Source organism: Vipera berus (genome assembly GCF_964194415.1).
Source record: "Vipera berus genome assembly, chromosome: 7".
Classification (NCBI taxonomy): domain Eukaryota; kingdom Metazoa; phylum Chordata; class Lepidosauria; order Squamata; family Viperidae; genus Vipera; species Vipera berus.
Genome location: NC_138209.1, coordinates 32,850,169 through 32,871,258, shown reverse-complemented (window position 1 = coordinate 32,871,258; position 21,090 = coordinate 32,850,169). Strand labels below are relative to the sequence as shown.

The following is a 21,090-nucleotide window of genomic DNA, read 5'->3' as shown; positions in this document are numbered from 1 at the left end:
CTGACTTTCATGTCTTAGGCAGAAGTAGAATTCTTCAGTCTCCTGGCTTAGAGCAGTCTTAACTCACTAGAACAAACTGTTAATCATACATAAATTAAAAAAAAATCAGATTATTATGTGTATGAATATAAGAATGAAGGTGTTTACATATGTTACATAGCTAGTTGAAATTTACATTCATGTAGTTTAAGATATCTCACATCCCAAAGTTTTATTTTATTTACAAGTAAACTTCATTTGAACTATGGTGCTGGAGAAGACTCCTGCGAGTTCCTTGGACTGCAAGGCGATCAAACCGGTCAGTCCTAGAGGAGATCAACCCTGACTGCTCTTTAGAAGGCCAGATCCTGAAGCTAAAACTCAAATACTTTGGCCACCTAATGAGAAGGAAGGACTCACTGGAGAAGAGCCTAATGCTGGGAAAGATCGAGGGCAATAGAAGAAGGGGACGACAGAGAATGAGGTGGCTCGATGGAGTCACTGAAGCAGTAGGCGTGAGCCTAGATTGCCTCCAGAAGATGGTAGAGGACAGGAAGGCCTGGAGGAACATTGTCCATAGGGTCGCGATGGGTCGGACATGACTTTGCAACTAACAACAACAACAAACTTCATCTACTGTAGGACTTTGAACTTTCCAAAAATAATTTTGGCAGAAGTGCTTTGGATTTCATCCAATCATAGCCCCTCATTTTTTTGGCCCATATTATTTATTCTTTAATGAATAAGAGCAATTCGGAAGAGGACACAGCCCTAATCTGTATTTCAGAACTGTATATGTGTACCTAACATGTAACAAAAATCAATTTTAATATTAGTGTTAACATACAAGCATGTCTTCAGGATTAGTACTATATAGAAATAATCTATATGAAAACAGAAGTAGAATTAGTTCTACATCAAAGTTGCTTAGAATAGCAAAATTTCATCTGTTTTCATATGACTTGGGGTGTTTCCACCTATGGAAGGGTAGAGGGTAAAAGGTATATGTAACTCAGAGTAGTATGATAGCATTACATATCACTATATTGGATAATATCCCAACTTTGCAATGTTCCTAAGAAGTAATATAGGATTTTTAAATTTGTTCAATATCATGTTAGATCACTACATCCAGGGCTTTTTTTCTCATAGAACGCTCAGAACGGAGTTCCGGCACCTTTTTTGGATGGAACCTTGTAGGATAGGCAAGGCGGATTGTATGACATGTGTGAGTTACGGCACCTTTTTCTTTTACAAAAAAAGCACTGACTACATCAAAACATGTATATATTTAGCTATCAAATGTGCAAACAGGGATGGGAAGGGAAGAGTAGAATGGATATATCTGAAATGCCAATGAGGCTTTAAAGGATCTTTTCAATTACTTCTGAGTTATTTAATTTAATACTATTTTTATCAGTATTTAGATTTTAGATTTAGATTTTATTAGATTTATATACCGCCCTTTTCCCGTAGGACTCAGGGCGGTTTACAAGGTGTTTAAAACATCAATACAAAAATTAAAAAACAATTAAAAATGATTAAATTCAGTCCTTGAAGTAAAAATATAAAAACCCCAATTAAAACTCTCAGCCTGGGCCGGAAAGCTCAAAGAGCCAGGTTTTCAGGTCCCGGCGAAATGAGTGAAGGTCGGGGGCAGTCCTAAGCTCCATGGGCAGCTGGTTCCAAAGGGCAGGCACACCCACAGAAAAGGCCCTCCCCCTGGGTGTTATCCGCTGGCAGTCTTTTACCGGTGGCACCCTGAGAAGGCCCTCCCTGTGGGAGCGCACAGGACGAAGGGAACTTGATGCCGGCAGCAGGTGTTCCCTCAAATATCCCGGACCCAAGCCATTTAGGGCTTTATAGGTCATCACCAGCACCTTTGGCAATAATTATTTATTTATTTATTTATTTATTTATTTATTTATTTATTTATTTATTTATTTTTTATTGGGACTTATATCCTGCCCTATCTCTCGAAGGACTCAGGGCGGCTAACAACAATAACATACAATAAATACAGAAATTAAGATAAAATTAAAATTAAAGGCCTCTGTACAATAAATTAAAATTAAAATTAAAATAAATTAAAAATTAGAGTTAAAAATTATAAACATAATTAAAATCCCTGTCAGTCCAGGTCAGCCAGGTGGAAAAGGAGTGTTTTGAGGCCGCGGCGAAAGGACTGGAGATCTGGGGCCATCTGAAGCTCAGGGGGAAGCTGGTTCCACAGGACTGGCACTCCCACAGAGAAGGCCCTCCCCCTGGGGGTCGCCAGCCGACATTGTCTAGCCAACGGTACCCTGAGGAGGCCTTCTCTATGTGAGCGTACTGGGCGATGGGAATTCGTTCCCGGCAGCAGATGGTCCTGCAAGTAACCCGGGCCTAAGCCATGTAGGGCTTTAAAGGTAAGTACCAGCACCTTAAATCTCACCCGGAGGGCAAACGGTAACCAATGCAGCTCACGCAGGAGGGGTGTAATATGGGAGTATTGGGGTGCTCCCATCACTACCCGTGCAGCCACACTCTGCACCAGCTGAAGCCTCCGGGTGGTCTTCAAGGGCAGCCCCATGTAGAGAGCATTGCAGTAATCTATACGGGAGGTAACGAGTGCGTGGGTGACTGTACGTAGGGCATATCGGTCCAGAAAGGGGCACAACTCACATACCAGGTGAATCTGGGCAAATGCCCCCCTAGCCATGACTCCAATATGATCTTCAAAACTGAGTCGTGAATCCAGGAGGACGCCTAGATTGCGTGCTCTATCAACGGGAGGTAACATCTCTCCTCCTATAATCAAAGATGGAACCTCTTGGACTAAACGAGATGTCGGTACGTAAAGCCACTCAGTCTTGGCCGGGTTGAGCCGGAGCCTGTTCTTTCCCATCCAAATCTGTACCGCTTCCAGGCAATGGGACATCACATCGAGGGCATCACTGGGTTGGTTCGGGGTGGAGATGAAAAGCTGGGTATCATCAGCATATTGATGATACTTCACCCTGAAGCCACGGATGATCTCACCCAGCGGCTTCATATAGACGTTGAACAGGAGGCGCGAGAGTACCGACCCCTGAGGCACCCCACAACTAAGGGGCCTAGGGGTTGACCTCTGCCCCCCTGCCAACACCATCTGCGAACGGCCCGAGTGGTAGGAGGAGAACCACCGCAGAACGGTGCCTCCCACTCCCAACTCCTCAAGACGACGCAGCAAGATACCGTGTTCAATGGTATCAAAAGCCGCTGAGAGATCTAATAGGACCAGGACAGAGGAATAACCCCTATCTCGGGCCTGCCAGAGATCATTCACCAGCGCGACCAATGCCGTCTCCGTGCTATACCCGGGCCTGAAACCCGATTGGTACGGATCCAGATACTCAGTTTCCTCCAGGACCAAAGGGAGCTGCCGTGCCACCATGCTTTCAATGACCTTCGCAAGAAAGCGAAGGTTGGAGACAGGACGAAAGTTATTTTAAATAGCTGGATCCAATGCAGTTTTCTTAAGGAGGGGCCTTACCACCGCCTCTTTCAAGGCGGCAGAGAAGTACCCTTCACTCAGTGAGGCATTGATAACTGCTAGGAGCCAGCCTTGTGTAACCTCCCGAGATGCATAGACCAGCCAGGAGGGACACGGGTCCAACAAACACGTGGCGGCACTTAATTTCCCCATGATCCTGTCCACTTCATCCGGAGTCACAGGATATGCACATACTAGGCACAGAAGCCCAATGCAGTCACATTAGCACAAACTATACAGTACTTTGTCACATATATGGAACAGGAAAGCTGCAAAAAATTGTACAAATCAAATCAATGTTCATGAGAAAATGTCTTACTTAGTTGAAATGTAAATCTTCAAAATTTCTACTATGCTTTTCAGTTTCATTTCAAAGATTTAAATCCATCTTTGACAATATGCCTATTACAGCTGAGAGAGATGAAGAATGAGCCATATGGAAATAGGGTGAAATGTTAAACTACTTTGGCTACCGATAAAATATGGAGAGAAAATGGGATCTCCTAAGATTTTCTATTTATTCCATGAAACAATCATCTTCAAAGTGCATATCATCATCAAATTTCAGTGTGGTTTATATTCTTAATTTTAACTGAAAGAATAAGTTGATAACATCTAACCAAAATAATCTCACATTTTTTATATAGGCTTTACTGTTTAAAATAGAATTAAGTAAAGGAGAAGGATTGGTGAATTCATAAAACTTAGTATTATGTGCACCATTTTTTAAAAAAAATTCACAGAAATTTTTTAAAAAATAAATTCTAAAATATCTTTTATGTCAAAAGTGTATCCAAATAACATCAAATTTTCTTAGTGTTTTATTTCAGGAATTTTGGGCATGGAAATTCTCAGTTTAAGCAATACTTGAATGAAGGCACCTCCTATATATGCACCACCTAGAGGAGCATTTTCATAGATGTATGTCAGTAAGCAGAATTGTGTGACAGAAATAATACTTGCTTAGATTGGCTCAGTAGATTTTGGAAAGAGATCATTGAGAAGGGCACTGTCCCAGGTAAATGTAAGAATTCAAATGCTATGTTTGAAAGACAGAAGAAAACAGCATTCCAGTGTCCCCAACTCATCTTTTTAAATTCAGAGTTATATTCTAATTATAAGCTCAGAAGAATTTGTCTGCTGTCAGCTTCAACCTCATTGATCACTCTCTCTGATCAGCATATCAGGTTCCATATGTCCTCTGCTTTTGTCCTTCAAATCATGTCCTCAACTGCTTTGTAGACTTCAAATGTTTCATGAATGAATGAGCCTTCAGGAAAGCAAACATTTCCTAATCCGTTTAAAGATTATTAGTTGCTCTTTCCTGGACTGAAATCAACAATCCATTTTGAATGGCCAGTAGAATATTTATGTTAGCTATTTCAGCTATCAGTCATCATTTCCAAGCATCTTTTTCCCATGGCCTTTTTAAATATTTTCAGTGTTTACATCTTTATCACTTCATATCTGCCACCCAACTTTATTCTATGAGCTACTTATGAGAATTATGTCTTATAAGAATCTAAATGACACCAACTCTCAGCTGTACAAATTGTTTTGCTGGGTGTCTGCATGATGGATTGTTATGACCCAGCCCAGCTGTATTGAATCATTAGTTCTTTTGGATCTGGAAGCAATGTTTACATAGTATGAGTACTTAAGGCTTTATTCCAAGACAGGATAAGATGGTAATCAAAGAATATTAATCAAAGACAGCAATTTTAAAAAAATATTTAAGAATACAAAATACTATAAGACAAAGAAGGAAAGATCATTTCACTTTTTCTGCCAGTTAAATAACCCAAAAATGTATAGGTGAGAGCAACCTTTCAAAGCCAGAAAATATGCAGCATTTCCCAGTTAAATTTCATCAAAGTTTCATCTCATGGAGATTTATGACTAGCTTACATAGAGTTTGAAACATAATTAAGCACACCTACTTTTCAATGGTCTTGTCTCACTAGATCGTCTCACCACAAAAATTTTTTGACTTATACTGGCAAGTGTCTCATTAACTTACATCACAGTTGGCTGTTTTGTCTTGGATTACCAATAAACATTTCTCAGGCATGTTGAGTTGTATATCTCTATTTTTATATTTATATTTTTCATTTACTTTTCTCTTTGGATTCAGTTTCAATTAGTTCATCCTATCCGATACCAAATGAGAAGCAGATATGAATTAAGTTCTTTCACAATAGAAAAATAATAGAAATACCTCTGTGTAATTTCCTTGAATCTGAGATACATATATTGATCTATTCTGGTGATTAATATGTCAGTTCTATTGTGTTTAATATATAACAGAACAGAATAACAAAATTGTAAGGGACCTTGGAAGTCTTCTAGTCCAACCTCCTGCTCAGACAGAAAACCCTATACCATTTCAGAAAATGGTTGTCCAATCTCTTCTTAAAAACTTCCTGTGTTGGAGCATTCACAACTTCTGGAGGCAAGTTGTTTCTTCTTAGCTCCAGGTTGCTTCTCTCCTTGATTAGTTTCCATCCATTGCTTCTTGTCCTGCCTTCAGGTGCTTTGGAGAATAGCTTGGCTCCCTCTTCTTTGTGGCAGCCCCTGAGATATTGGAACACTGCTATCATGTCACCCCTCACCCTTCTCTTCATAACAAGTGGCTGGCCAATCTCTTCTTAAAAACTTCCAGTGTTGGAGCATTCACCACTTCTGGAGGCAGGTTGTTCCACTGGTTAATTGTTCTAACTGTCAGGAAGTTTCTCCTTAGTTCTAGGTTGCTTTTCTCCTTGACTAGTTTCCATCCGTTGCTTCTTGTCCTGCTTTCAGGTGCTTTGGAGAATAGCTTGACTCCCTCTTCTTTGTGGAAGCCCCTGAGATATTGGAACACTGCTATCATGTCACCCCTCACCCTTTTTTTTAAAATCCCATTTATATCCCGCCCTTCTCCGAAGACTCAGGGTGGCTTACAATTTAAAGCACAAATCAATGTGCTTAGCAATAGCCTTCATTCTATGTATATGCCTGCTTATTAGGGCTTTCGCCCCCCCCCCCAAGCGGCATTATTACAAAGTCAGCTTATTGCCCCCAACAATCTGGGTTCTCATTTTACCTACCTCAGAAGGATGGAAGGCTGAGTCAACCTTGAGCCTGGTGGGATGCGAACCTGCACTAATTGCAGGCAGCTGGCGTTACTTAAGGAGGCATTAGTCCACTGCTCCAACCTTCTCTTCATTAAACTACACATACCCAATTCCAGCAACCGTTCCCTATATGTTTTAGCCTCCAGTCCCCCAATCATCTTTGTTGCTCTTCTCTGTACTCTTTCTAGAGTCTCAACATCTTTTTTACATTTTGACAACCAAAACCAGATGCAGTATTCCAAGTGTGGCCTTACCAAGGCATTGTAAAGTGGTACTTCATGTGATCTTGATGCTATTCCTTGGTTAATGCAGCCTAGCACTGTGTTGGCTTTATTGGCAGCTGCAGCACACTGCTGGCTCATATTTAAGTGATTGTCCACTAGGACTACAAGATCCACCTCACAGTTACTACTATTGAGCCAGGTACCACCTATACCTGTGTATTTGTTTTTTCTTGTCTACTTTATTTTGAATACTGTATGAATATTGTATTTTGATATTTACACCTATAGATTTTTCATGAACTCTGTGGAAATGTATTTAAAGAACTATATTTTCCAGTCTGAGAAAATAGTCACAGTGTTTGATAATATATTGGAAATGGTCAGATATCACCATTATTAAAATGCCATCTGAGCGACACAACAATAGTTTAAAAGAAAAGTTTCATCTTTTCTGTTTGTCTTCTAGGCACAAATTGATTTAAACATTTTGCATCTCCAACTGTTAATTCCCAGTAGATTGTGGACAGTGAATGTAATCCAACATACATACTTAGATCTAGAGGAATTTTTTTGTATTTATTCTTCTTGGGAAAGCTAAATTTATATGGGAAGAAAAAATATGTATCCTATACTTTGCAGATTGAGTGACATAACTTCAGGGTATATGATCATAATTTTAGCTAATGCACTATGTACTTTGGCACACACAACATTCAATTCAAGAAAAATTGTTTGATACATTAAACTGTCATTTTCATATGCTCATCTTCAGGAACATATAGTCTATAATCAGTCATTAATGCCTTTTTGTTTCCTACATAATGTTTGAGTGCTCATAATTTCCATGCAGGAAGATCGAAAGAAACGCCAAGCTATTGATAATGATCCCAATAGCATACAGCGCCCACTTTTCCTCTCTTTGTCTGTGAACCATTCATTTGTCAGGAAAGAAAAGCAGTGACTTCGACTTGGTTTCTCTTTCTTAGTTCCTAAAAAGGAAAAAAAGAGAGAGAGAATATATTGCATAGAATTATCTAACTCTGTGAAGTTGCTTTGCTTCTCATTCCTGGTTAAGGGTTACCAGAATATATATATACTTCTGTTTATTTGTTCCTAAGATACCATGTCACAATGACCTCACCTCATACGATCAGCTAGATGTATTAGAGTGAAAAGCACCTACAACACTTGCGTTTAACCATGTGAAAGCATACACTTATACTACACACGGCAACATATATTTTCTGCCATGTTCCCATGACATTGCCTTGATAATATTCCCAGGCAATGAGTGAGTCAGCCTTAATTCATTCTTGAGGTACAGATATTAAAGTAGTGTTTCCACTTTTGACATATTCACAAGGTCAAGCTCACAGTGCATAAATCTATTAGACTTCGGAATGCATTACCTTGCAGAGAATTCAGAGACATTAGTGACAGAATAGGGATCATCAATGGAGCAGTAAATTTCATGCCAGTACAGCTTCACCGAACCAGTTTTTGCTCTAGTATTGCTATATTGCTGGCAAAATGTTGGCTTCTCTCAATTCTCCTTTGTGTTTTGAGGTTGGTAGGTGACTGTAAAGGTAAAGGTAAAGGTTCCCCGCACATGCGTGCTAGTCGTTTCCGACTCTAGGGGCCGGTGCTCATCTCCGTTTCAAAGCCGAAGAGCCAGCGCTTGTCCGAGGACATCTCCGTGGTCATGTGGCCGGCATGACTAGATGCCAAAGGCGCACGGAACGCTGTTACCTTCCCACCGTAGTGGTCCCTATTTTTCTACTTGCATTTTTACGTGCTTTCGAACTGCTAGGTTGGCAGAAGCTGGGACGAGTAACAGGCGCTCACTCTGTTACGCGGCACTTGGGATTCGACCCGCCAAACTGCCGACCTTCCGATCGACAAGCTCAGTGTCCTAACCCACTGAGCCACCGCGTCCCTAGTAGGTGACTGTACATACCTACATTTTACTGCTGGAATCTTTCCTCCATGGTATTTTCTATCTTTACATAGTTGGAAATTGCTACTGAATCCCTGCTGTGTTTATTTCATTCTCCAATATACTGCAAAGCTGGATGCTTATGAAAAATGCAGCCATTTCCTTTTTTGCTTAGTGATTCCTTGCCTAGTTCCCAAATGCTATTTAAAAGCTTAATATATTTATTGAAATTCATTCAAATGTAATTTTCTCGGTCACATCTCAGCTGTAACTCCTGAATCTCATTTTCAACTTATTACTGCAGATATAATTTTCAGAGGAGGAGGAGGAAAAGGTGGAAGTTTCTCTTCCTTGGTAGATAAATAACTCTTCCAGTACCATTGGTAATTCCCTAGAAGGTTTTGGCTATCCTGCCTTTCTAACAATTCGTGTGCTTATCTCTACAATGATATGAGTGTGGAAAATTGCTTTGAAACTCAAAATGAAAAAAAAAGGTTTTTAGTCTTGATACTTTTTCTTTATTAACTCTTTGCAAAGGGATAAATTCTTACATACTAGGCTCTGCTGAAAATCACTGGTTTTACTGGGTCTAGAAATAAAGTTGAGCAAAATTATGCATAAGGATAAAAATATCATTGTCTGGCACCCTGAATTTTTCTTCATACCACCACAGAGGAAGCTGCAAGCTGAAGACAGATTCTAGAAAGGTATGGAGTTTAACTCATTTGTAGAATTAATATGCATGCATGTATAGTTTCCAATTTCAGATTCAAAGCTTAGATATATTTATATTAAAGAGTGTACCCAGTGGTGGGATTCAAATATGTGAACAACTGGTTCTCTGTGTGGATGTCACTTCCGGAATTCCATTCTGGGTCTGTGCAACAAAAAATTAGCTACCGGTTCTGCCGAAGTGGTGCGAACCAGCTGAATCCCACGACTGAGTGCACCCAAATATTACACAAGAGAAGCAAGAAAGCCAATTATTCTTATCAACCCCTAACATTAATAATAAGAAACCAGAAAATCCTTAAGGGATACCAGTTATCTACAGCTGCTGCAGCTTTTTTCTGGATGAGGGTATACTAGAAATTAGCTGAGGCAGATCAAATAAGAGAATGTGGTCAAAACAGTAATGACATGTTGTAAGTAACATTAATTAAAACCAAATAAATAAATGGACATATTTAATATGGGAATGTCCATGAATTTAATAATTTGGCCACAATTTTAGCTTTTTAATCTGTGTTCCACATGTATTCATTAATCTTTGTTGTGTATCTCTGGTTTATATTAACTACCTGGCATAGACTGACATTCATGTTCTCATGAGATACTAAATACAATTACTCACATGAGAACATACATGTGCCTCTTTCAAAACAGAACTATGTGAAGGAAATTATTAAAAGAGAGAAATAGTTGAAGGAAAAGGTTTAACCCTCTCCTATTCATATCCAGAGGTGGCTTTGAGCTAGACTCTTCATTTCACATGTGTATATATAAATAGATCAAAAATATCAGGAAAGCTGAATTATACAAAATTTCAAGGCTGATCCAAGATCTTTCGCAGCCTGAAGTAGAGCAGAAAATGGCACTATACATGTACCCTCCAAATCAGTAATGTTATTTTGACACTTGAATCAGAACACTGGACTCCAGTTATTTTTAAACTGTTGACCCACTTACCCCCTACATGGTGTTGCATAATATTATTCTTCTCCTCTTCCACCCCCCCCCCAAAAAAAACCCTGGGGGGAAGGTTCCCAACTACTAGTCCCAAGCTGATCCTTGTCACACAAACAAAAAAAAATCACAAATTGCATCATTAGCCCCAAGATAATACTAGATTAATTCCAGTTTAACAACTAGTGATCTAGAAGGATGTTCACCATTGTGAAAAATATAATAATGAATATAAATCAACTGCTGATAATTTGTTACCTTTTCACAACACCAAAAGCAGCTGTCTGGTTCTATTTCTTCCTGCACAATGTACCATATTGAAAGAAAAATAATCTATGTCGAAAAGCCATGCTTACCACAATCATTTGGGGTAGCTAGTTGTCAATAGTAGCTATAGGAGGTTTAAATTCTGTTTGAATCAGCAAGTGGCTTGCTTGACCAAAAATTTCCTGTAAGAAATACAATGTCCATGAATATATATATTTGGAAACATTTATTATTGCAATAGGAATGTTTATTTATTTGGAAGGAGCCTATTAACTTGAAACACATGTGTGGGATAATTTTGTTAAGTTTTAAAATTTGCTTTTTCTAGATGACAACTATGTCTGTCAACTGTGTCAGACTCAATGCTTGTTAAAAATGTATATTAGCATCATTTATACCTCATGCTTCAATAATGGAACAGACGCAAACATTAAACAAAGCAAAACAAAAAACAGACCACACTGCATGTGTAGAGTAGAAGGAAAATTAGACCAAATACATGAAGGGAACTTAACCAAAACAGAACAGTACAATTGATATCAGTGGATCAGTTCCAATGTATATAATCAATTAAATTAAATTAAATTAAATTAAATACCACACAAACATAAAATATACACCATTTCTTTTTTGGAACTATTTGACCATTAGGGAATTAGGCTATGATTTTCAATCAGAATAATGTACATCTTTCCTTTTTAATTATATAGGAGGATGAATTATCCAGGCTTGAATTTTTTTAAAAAAACTGCTAAGCTTCCAGAAAGTTGACAACTCTTTATTATAAGAATTGAAACACTGCAACAAGATCTTAGTTCATTAATTATTGAAGTTTCCATTTGGATAAAGTTTAAATTGATTCAATTTTGTATAACATTAAATACTTGTAGAGAAACCCATGGAAAATGGCATCCCTTAGCTTTTGAGTAATTATACACTTGTGATAGAAATACTGTACTTTGACACAAATGGTGTCAGTTGCTTATGTGTAGGAAAACATGCTTGTCATGGGAGTACAAAAATAAAATTTATTTGTTAAATTATGCATAAATATAAGATACAAATGTATTTTTAAAATACAGTTAAAGGTATCACACTTGCATTGTGTACATATGAAAATACAGTATTTAAGATTCAACATACACAGACACATTTATGATAAATGTAACTAATTGGCAATGCCAGTTCTTTTCATTATGGGTTCCCATCTTTTCATTTTCCAAAAATATGGAAAATTAAGATGCTATGAAATAAGACCCTCTAGTTCTGCCGGACATCATGTAGCAGCTTGTTAATTTCTGCCACCAGTTCACTAGCATCCATGAGTTCATGTTTACTATCACTGAGGTGGTTAAGCACATTGTCAAACTCATCTTCTTCATAGTTCTCTGGAATTTCCTCCATGGCAGGTAGCCATTTTGAAGAGGGCTGGGCACCTGAATGAGTTCCCAAAGTAAGCCCAGTGCTGTTTGCAGGGTTTTGAAAATGAGTACTGGCTGCCCATGCTGCCACCCCTTGTGGATAGCTTACAGTCTTGGCTGGCAAATGTCCTTTCCTGCGCTCTAGTGAACTGGGAGGCTCTATTTCATTACATTCTGTGTAAGCATCCAACGAAGGAGGCAAGAGACGTTGGAAGACACTGTTCATTTCAGAGAGCAGAGATGAGGTACACATGTCAGCTGCTTCTTCCAAATTCTGATTGTCTTTGCCAAAAGTTAAAAAGCTCTTTTTCTTTTCAGATGATTCAACCTCTTGATGGTCCTCCTCCTCCTGTGGTGGCTGGCTTTGCGGAGGCTGAAATTCTTCTCCTGGTATAAACATATTGCTTCTGTAATCAGAAGATGGGGAAGGCAGAGGTGGCATCCAGCACTGGTCTGAATGCCCCAGGACTCTGCATTCCTCTGTGCACAATCTCATTGCTGAAAGCAAAATGAAATTAAATGTTAAAACCTGCACGATTTCAGTCACAACTCAAGGTGTAACTCTTGACTTTTTAAAACCTAAATTTAAAAGTAGTTTGAACAAACATACATATATTTTCTGGTCAAAAAAATACATTCAATAAATCAGTGCTTAAGTCTTTTTCACTGAATCTTAGAATAGTAGTGCCTAATTTTGTTGAAAGTTTGGTTTTTGGCCTTTGAATGGCATTCTGAGGTTATACTCCAAAGAAGTATGTGAAGATAAGAACAAAAGCTAAATTTCATTTAATTTTCCTTTAAAATGAATCAAAGTATAAATCCAGTGCAATCATGGGTTTAATTATTTGATTTTATTTGGAATTTTAAAGTAGAAAAATATTGGTTCAAATGTTTGTGTTACTTTGGTACTATAGTTATATGAAATTTTTTTATTGGCTTATTTATATCTTATTTCAAATATTTTTCTCATAACTTTTGATGAAAGTGCCTTTTTGCTACCCAGAAAAGAAGACTAAAACAGTCTAATTACAAAGACTGCCCTAGTTTTGAACACACTTAAAACCAGAGTTCTTGATCAACTTCATAAATCAAAGTTGTGAAAGGATTTTTTCTTAATAAGAGGGCAGGGTGGCATTAACTCCTGCCATTTTCATAAACATGTTGTGTTCCGTTTTGATGTATATATTTTAATCCAGTTAGACAAATAGCTGCCATTTAGATGCTAGATCTATAAAATATAGAACTCCATATATCATATATTACTCACACCACAGTAAAAAAATGAAAATGAAGGTTATCCTAATTTCACATATGTACTTGAATTTTTTATAACGGCTCTAGTTTTGAACCATGGTTAGTAATTAGAATGCAGTATTACAGTCTAATTCTGCCAACTGCCAGTGGTTTCATCCTGACCAGCTCAGGGTTGACTCAGTCTTCCATCCTTCTGAGGTCAGTAAAATGAAGACCCAGATTATTGGAGGCAATATGCTGACTCTGCAAACCACTTAGATAGGACTATAAAGCACTATGAAGTGGTATATTGTGGGCACTACATCACTGGAGATTGTTAAGAAGAGGCTAGACAGTCACTTGTCTGAGATGGTATAGGTTCTCCTGCTTGAGCAGGGGCTGGACTAGAAGACCTCTAAGGTCCCTTCCAGGTCTATTCTATTCTGTTCTGTTCTGTTTTGTTCTGTTCTGTTCTAAATGTATATACTATAAGTCAGTGGTGGCGAACCTATGGCACATGTGCCAGAGGCGGCACTCAGAGCCCTCTCTGTTGGCACGTATGCCGCTGCCAGCAGCAGGTCCATCAGGCTGCCACCGCCACCTGGAGCAGGAGCCCTGCCCAGCACAAAGGAGGCAAAGCGGCCAACTAGTAAGCTCAAGTAGAGCAGAAGTCACCAACCACTGTCGATTGCCAGACTGGAAGAAAAGGGAGGGCGAAGCATTTTACATGCGTGTGTGCACACATGGGGGCTGCGAGCATGCACATGCTCCAAATGGGGCAGGGCTAGTGCCTACGTGATAGTCACCCTGCCTCATTCTTGCGTGGTGCAGCGTCTTGTATCTGCATCCTGCGGCGCCACGACGGCCGTATTTGTGCCTTGCTGCAGGTTGGCCCATTTTTGTACCCCTGGTTTTTGTGTACCAGAGGCGACACTCAGAGGCACCTCCCTGCCCCCACCCCAAGGGCACCACAATGCTGATGCACCCTGGCACTTTGCAATAAATAAGTGGGTTTTGGGTTGCGGTTTGGGCACTCGGTCTCTAAAAGGTTCGCCACCACTGCTATAAGTGCTATTGCTATTGCTATTATGCTTGTTATAGACTTTTATAGAAAAAGTTTGAATGGCTGTTTTAGAATTTACTGAAAAGCTTCAAAGCACCTTTGTCTGATAAGTATATATATTGTGCTCTTTCTTCCAGGTGCTCAAAGTGCAAGGTAGCGGTCCCTTCTCCATTTCTTCCTGTAAATTTCCTATGATGGAAATTTAGTTGAAAGAAGCTTAGCCCAAAGTCATGGCTAAGGATGTATTTGACACTGCATTTATCATCATAATTCAAGATTTTGACTATTACAGTACACCACACTTGCTCTTATACATATAAATAATTTGGGATTATAACCAAATATTTGTATTTGGTAACTATACAAAACATCAGCAGCCTGAAATGATAAAAAGTGGATAGTCTTTGAACAAGTTACTTCCTGATATTAATTTAGTTAAGTATTCTATTTATGAAGATGGAGATAAAAACCAAATCTTTGCATAATTTTTTCCATTCTAATTAAACAGAGATTTCCTTTATGAACTCTAGTGCATGATTCTGGTTAGACCTATCATAGCACACTGTAAGGCAGACATGTCAAACACAAGGCCCAAGGGCCAGATGCGGCCCGCGAAGCCATCCTGGAAACAGTGAGGGAACGGCCCCCACTGCCTTGGCCCTGGCCCAGAGACCCTCCTTCTGCCAGAGACCCTCAGATCTGTCCCACTCCTGCCCAGGCCCCCATAGGCACCCTTGATGCAAACGATGTAGAGCTGGCCACGCCCACCCAGTAGGCCATACGCACTCTAGCCATGCCCACCCAGTAGGCCACGCCCACCCTGGCCATACCCACCCGCCCCCCCCGAGGGCAACCGCAATGCTGATGTGGCCCTCAATGAAATTGAGTTTGACATCCCTGCTGTAAGGGCAAGTGATTTGAATGATTTGAAAAGGGGTTGGATAGATTTATGGAAGATATGTCCATCATGTTTTATCAGTCTTAAAGACTTATCATTACCACTGTACTGGAAACAGTATTCCCCATGCAGTTTCAGGGCATCAATAATAAGTGTCTACCTCTTGCTTGTACCTGGCTTGTGAATCTAGCTATATGAGAAACAGATGCTGTACTAAGGTGGACCTTGGTATGAACCAGCAAGCCAATAATGATGATCTTATGCCCTCACATTTGGAAAACTCTTATTTAGTATAAATACAAATAGCTACACTAACAATAGGCTTCACTGCTAGCTTCAAATATGGACAATATCTGCCAGATGAAACAAAAATATAGCAATCAGAAATTGTTCTCTTAATAGCATCAATATCTTAGCTGGATAATATTATAACATACTATTTTACACTAGAGACCCTGATACTGGTGTACAAAATATTTAGTGTTTTTAAAATATACAGAAAAAAAATATCATGCTATACCACTATATACACTCGAAAACTCCAACTTTCCCCCCAAAAGCCAATTATTTTAGGCACATCCTAAAGAACATCCTGAAGTGGGCCAAGTCATAGAAGGATACCAGAAAGTCAAGCAAGGACATGGATTTCTTACTTGTGATTTAACAGTAGCATGATAAAAGAAGCATTCTAGTCCAAGCATTGTGGTAAACAAATACTGTATCTATTTGCCATTAACATCTGATATATTCTTACAATTTTGTGGATTCAATTCATTTCAAATTTAGGGAAAATTTAAAGACACCATTCATGGGATAGAAATTTATTCCAGAGAGTTGTGACTCTCTTGTAAGCCTTCATATGGTAAATATTGCTTTTAAGGACTTGAGCAAGTTTTAGGTGTTGTTCAGTACAAATGGGATAGGAAGAGAAACATGTTTATTTTAACCAATGGAAATTTTTCTATGTATCATTGTCTGAAAATACTGGAAATAAGTTATTGAATATAAGCTGTTTAATTTCCACTGAATTTTTACCTGCAGGAATTCTCCCATCTGTAAGGAAAAGGTCACTGAATCCTTCTCCAAGAAGCCTGTCAATAGGAGAATCTCTCCCTAAATCATAATCACTGTCTCCTGCTTCACTGTCACCACGACCACTATCTTTCAGGCTGAACTTATCCATATCTTGAAGGGCATATCTGTGATAAAACAAAAGAGACATGTGGATTGAACAGGGCTTCATTAGCTCATGTGCTAAGCCTATACCTTCTGATAATACTACTCTGAACTTTGACCAAAGAAAATCCTCACCTGTAGCTTCTGGAATACTTGTTGCCTCGAAAACTTGGCCTTGGTTGATATTGACCTTGATGAAGCATGGAGAGAAGCTGAGACACCTGTTATGAAACACACAAAACAGCAAGAAAAAATGAATCCTTACAAAGGTTATCCATATAACTGCCCAATAAAACCATGTATATTAATCCTCTCCTCCTTTTTTAAACCATAAACTGTCTGTTGAAATAATCTGTGAGAAGAAAGTAACAGAATTCAGTCAATATAAAAGATAGTTACGAACACCTTAGTGTACCAGATACACTTTAACCTTGTTCCTTAGTCTCATCATCCAAGGCATCTAAAAACCTTAACTCTGAACCTTAAGCTAGTTAAATTCAAGTGTTTGGTTGCAAATAGTTTAAATTCCATTGAAGTTAGTAAAAAATTATATTTAACTGCTCTGAGCTATGGCTCAAAGGCCTTAAAGACATTCATTAAAAATTTGCATGCAGAGTTGACAGAAGCTGTTAGAACAGATGTAGTTAAAACTTCATTAGTGTTAGTAATATATTTCTTCATTCTTTTGTCTTTAAATATGTAAATACATTATAAGTATACTTAAATACTGACGCATAGAACAACATGTGATTTTTACATCCTGGAAAGATTTCTAAGGACTAATTCTAAAATATATTTAATTAACTGGAGTAATATTTATTTTATTTATTTTATTTTAATTCCATTTATATCCCGCCCTTCTCCGAAGACTCAGGGCGGCTTACAAGCTTAGCAGTAGCCTTCATTCTATGTATATGCCTGCTTATTAGGGCTTTCACACACACCCCAAGCGGCATTATTACAAAGTCAGCTTAATTGCCCCCAACAATCTGGGTCCTCATTTTACCTACCTCGGAAGGATGGAAGGCTGAGTCAACCTTGAGCCTGGTGGGACTCGAACCTGCACTAATTGCAGGCAGCTGGTGTTACTTAAGGAGGCACCAAGGCTATTACTACTGGTAGCCTATTAAAATTTAGTTAATATTGTATCAATATTAACTAAATTTTAAACAGTTTAGTTAATATTGCACCGATTACTACAAATACGGGTAATAGATATAGATTGCAAAACTCTAGATCACCACTAGGTACAACAAAATGATATGCCTTGCTCCCATCTAGCGGTCATCTGGAATTTGGATAACAAGGGTAACAAAATCTAGCCACCCTATTATTCATGGCTTTAGTGATTTGTACAGAAACTAAAATCATACTCGCAGTTGGAATTCCATACATTTTGTTATATTTTTAAATGCAAGTAGTTTAATAAGAAATAGTGATATCATCCATACATCACTGTATACATCACACACACGCACACACGCATATATTGGTACTTAGGAAACAGCAACATATTTTCCCAGTGAATTTCTGGATATGTATAAATACATATTGTAAATGTAGATGTGTACAATCATCATATATAATAATGGAAATGATACATTGCAAATTAGGTATTGTAACTAAACAGACATAGGATTCATTTATTTATGTGAATGATTTTAATTAATACAATCTGTATGATCTTACCTCAACAGCAGGAGTAGCATGAGTGAGTTCAAGAGAGAAATTCTCTGGTACATGATTTGATGAGATGGTCACCAGACTATTTAAAGACTGATGACTGTGATGGCTTTGTCGACTGCTCATTTGCCCTCTTTCTAGTGTTGGAGATGATGAAGGTGAAGCTTTGTGGTGGGATCTAATTGGTAAAGTACCATTAATGGTAGGCACTAATGTAATGTCCCCTTTGTGAATCTGTCTTGATGGCCTTTTGGGATGATGCTGGTATGTGGATTCTGCAACACGACAATTATAAGACCGGGTGTCTTTCTTCTCACGATTACACATTGTAGCAAAGACGACCATAACCACCAACAAAACTGCACATATTGCTCCTAAGGATATTATTGTGATCATGGAAATGTCTAGAGGAGCTTGGTTTGGATATGTTGCTTCTGTAGATGAAAGCTGATATATATTTTTAACAACACTGCATTTCAGAACTGCTTTAGTACTCAGTTGAGGACTTCCTTTGTCCCTAACAACCACTGTAAGTTCCCATTCTTTTGATGTAACAGATTCAATGCTAGCATTAAGATAAATGTCACATGTCTGTGGATCCATCACAAAGAGGCCTTCTTCACTACTAGTTGCTAATGAGCAGCTTAACTCTGCATTAACTCCTGAGTCTCTATCTATGGCCCTTATCCTAGTGATGCAATGGTTACTGTCAGCTTCCTTAGGGATTGAAATTTCTGCTGTATTATTATGCAGTGCAGGCCCCACAATCAAAGGAGCATTATCATTTTCATCAATAATAGTTAGTACCACTGTTGTATTGCTAGCCAACTGTTGACTCCCTCCATCTCTAGCTTGAACCATAAAGACAATCTGGTTTACTTCCTCATGATCAAAAGTCCTAAGTGCATAGATGGCTCCAGTAGAGGGATCAGTGGTCACATATGTATTTATGGAAATTCCCAAAATGAAACTCTCCAAGATAGTGTAGGTCACCTGCCCATTATCTCCCAGATCTGGATCAGTTGCTGTAACAGAGGTGATATAAGCACCTGGAGAATTATTTTCTAAAATTACAGTTTCATATCTATTTGTCTGAAATTGGGGTGGGTTGTCATTTTCATCAATGATCTGGACAGTAAAATGTTTCACTGTGGAAAGACTTGGAGTTCCTTTGTCTTCTGCTATGACTGTCAGGCTGTATTCAGATCGCTTTTCTCTATCCAGAGTAGTATTTGTTAAGATGAAATAGTTATTCTCATATGTCTTCTGAAGTTTGAAATGCCCATGTCCATGAAGCTTGCAAACCACTTCTCCATTCAGCGCAGAATCTTTGTCTTGCACCCTAACCAGGGCCACAAAAGTCTCTGTGGAAGCTTTTTCAGAAATATAAGCAATTTCTTCTTTTCCTGGAGACATCAGGTTTAAATTGATTTCAGGCTTGTTGTCATTCACATCAACAACCTTAATAATGATTTTGCAGTGAGCCGGAATTGAATTTGGACCCAAATCTTGTGCCTGAGCATCAATTTCATAGGATTTGGTGGTCTCATAATCCACTGGTTTGAGAAGAGTTAGTTGACCCCTTTCAGAGTCCATTTTAAAAGTCTCTATAATTTTGGAGGAAACATGACTACTAAAGGAGTAGACAACTTTGCCATTGGCACCCTCATCTGGATCAGTGGCATTAAGGTCAATAAGCAATGTGCCAACATGTGAATTTTCTAAAAGTTGAATAATGTATGTCTGTTGTTCAAAAACTGGACTATTGTCATTAGAATCTGAAATGCTGATTTTTAGGAGGGATGATCCAGTTCTCTGAGGTACACCATTATCCGAGGCAGTTAGCTGGAGTTCATAGCTTGATTTCAGCTCCCGGTCCAGTTCCCGCACCACAATCAGCTCTGCATATTTGGCTCCATCTGTCCTTGTTCTGACTTCAATGGTAAAGAAATCATTGGCAGAAAGAGAGTATGTGTAGAGGGAATTTTCCCCAACATCTGGATCAAAAGCACTATCCAAAGGAATCCGCGTACCTACGGCTGCACTCTCCGAGATTTCGAGAGGAATAAGAGCTCTGGAGAATTGAGGCGAATTGTCATTAATATCCAACACTTCAACCTCGACATGGAAAAGCTGCAGATGTTCAGTCGGCAGAGTGATCACGTCAAACTCTATAGAACAGTTTAAGTTTTTCTGGCAGAGTTGCTCCCGGTCAATTTTAGCTCCAATGCTGATTTCTCCGTTGTCCTCCCGAACCAGCAGCAACGGAGAATTCCCCCTCTGCATGGCTCTGAACCGCACCGAAGAGGGATTAGGCAACCGATACAAAACGTCGGCGACATCTTCAGAAAGCCTGGCAATGACCGAGCCAACCCTCTGCTCCTCATAAATCCTGTATTTCAGATTTTTGCCCGCCGCGCCTTCCCAGCAGGACATGACGGCGGCCAGTGCAAAGAGAAGCATAAAGTGCATTTTTCGACCCAAACGCGGCATCGGCACAGGCTCCCGGGTTCTTTCTGCCAACAAGTTACAAAGCGATTCGCTCAACTTAATCTCGATCCCTCAAACCCAACGTACATTTGGTTCTTGGGAAAATTGGGAGGAGGGGAGGGGGGGCGAAACCCGCGCTTGCAAACCTTCCTTCTGAAACGGATGCCACGTCCCAGTTGCTCAGGAAAAGTTGCCTACGGCGAGACCAAGGTGGCGGATCTCCCAATATACATCCCGTAGGCAAGCCGGCCCGGATTCCTCCGCTTCTTCTCCTCCAAGAGGTTTACACATCCAGGCTTCTTCCTTCCGCTGCAGCTATTATTCACCGAGTGTCGAGGAGCCGAGGCGGCGCGGCGGTGGCGCGGTTCCTTTCCCGAATAAGACCCTCTTACGCTCGCCCTCTTCAG

General features: G+C 39.3%; 1 protein-coding gene across 1 annotated transcript; it reads right to left on the bottom strand.

Moving 5' to 3' along the window:
• Positions 1 to 11,682: 11,682 nt before the first annotated feature.
• On the bottom strand, positions 11,683 to 20,722 carry PCDH18 (protocadherin 18). Its single transcript, XM_081332154.1, has 4 exons — positions 18,200 to 20,722; positions 16,646 to 16,731; positions 16,370 to 16,533; positions 11,683 to 12,638 (listed from the first exon to the last, which is right to left on the bottom strand). The coding sequence occupies exons 1-4, from the start codon at positions 20,684 to 20,686 to the stop codon at positions 11,980 to 11,982; spliced, it is 3,396 nt and encodes a 1,131-aa protein (XP_081188280.1). The 5' UTR covers positions 20,687 to 20,722; the 3' UTR covers positions 11,683 to 11,979.
• Positions 20,723 to 21,090: the final 368 nt, after the last annotated feature.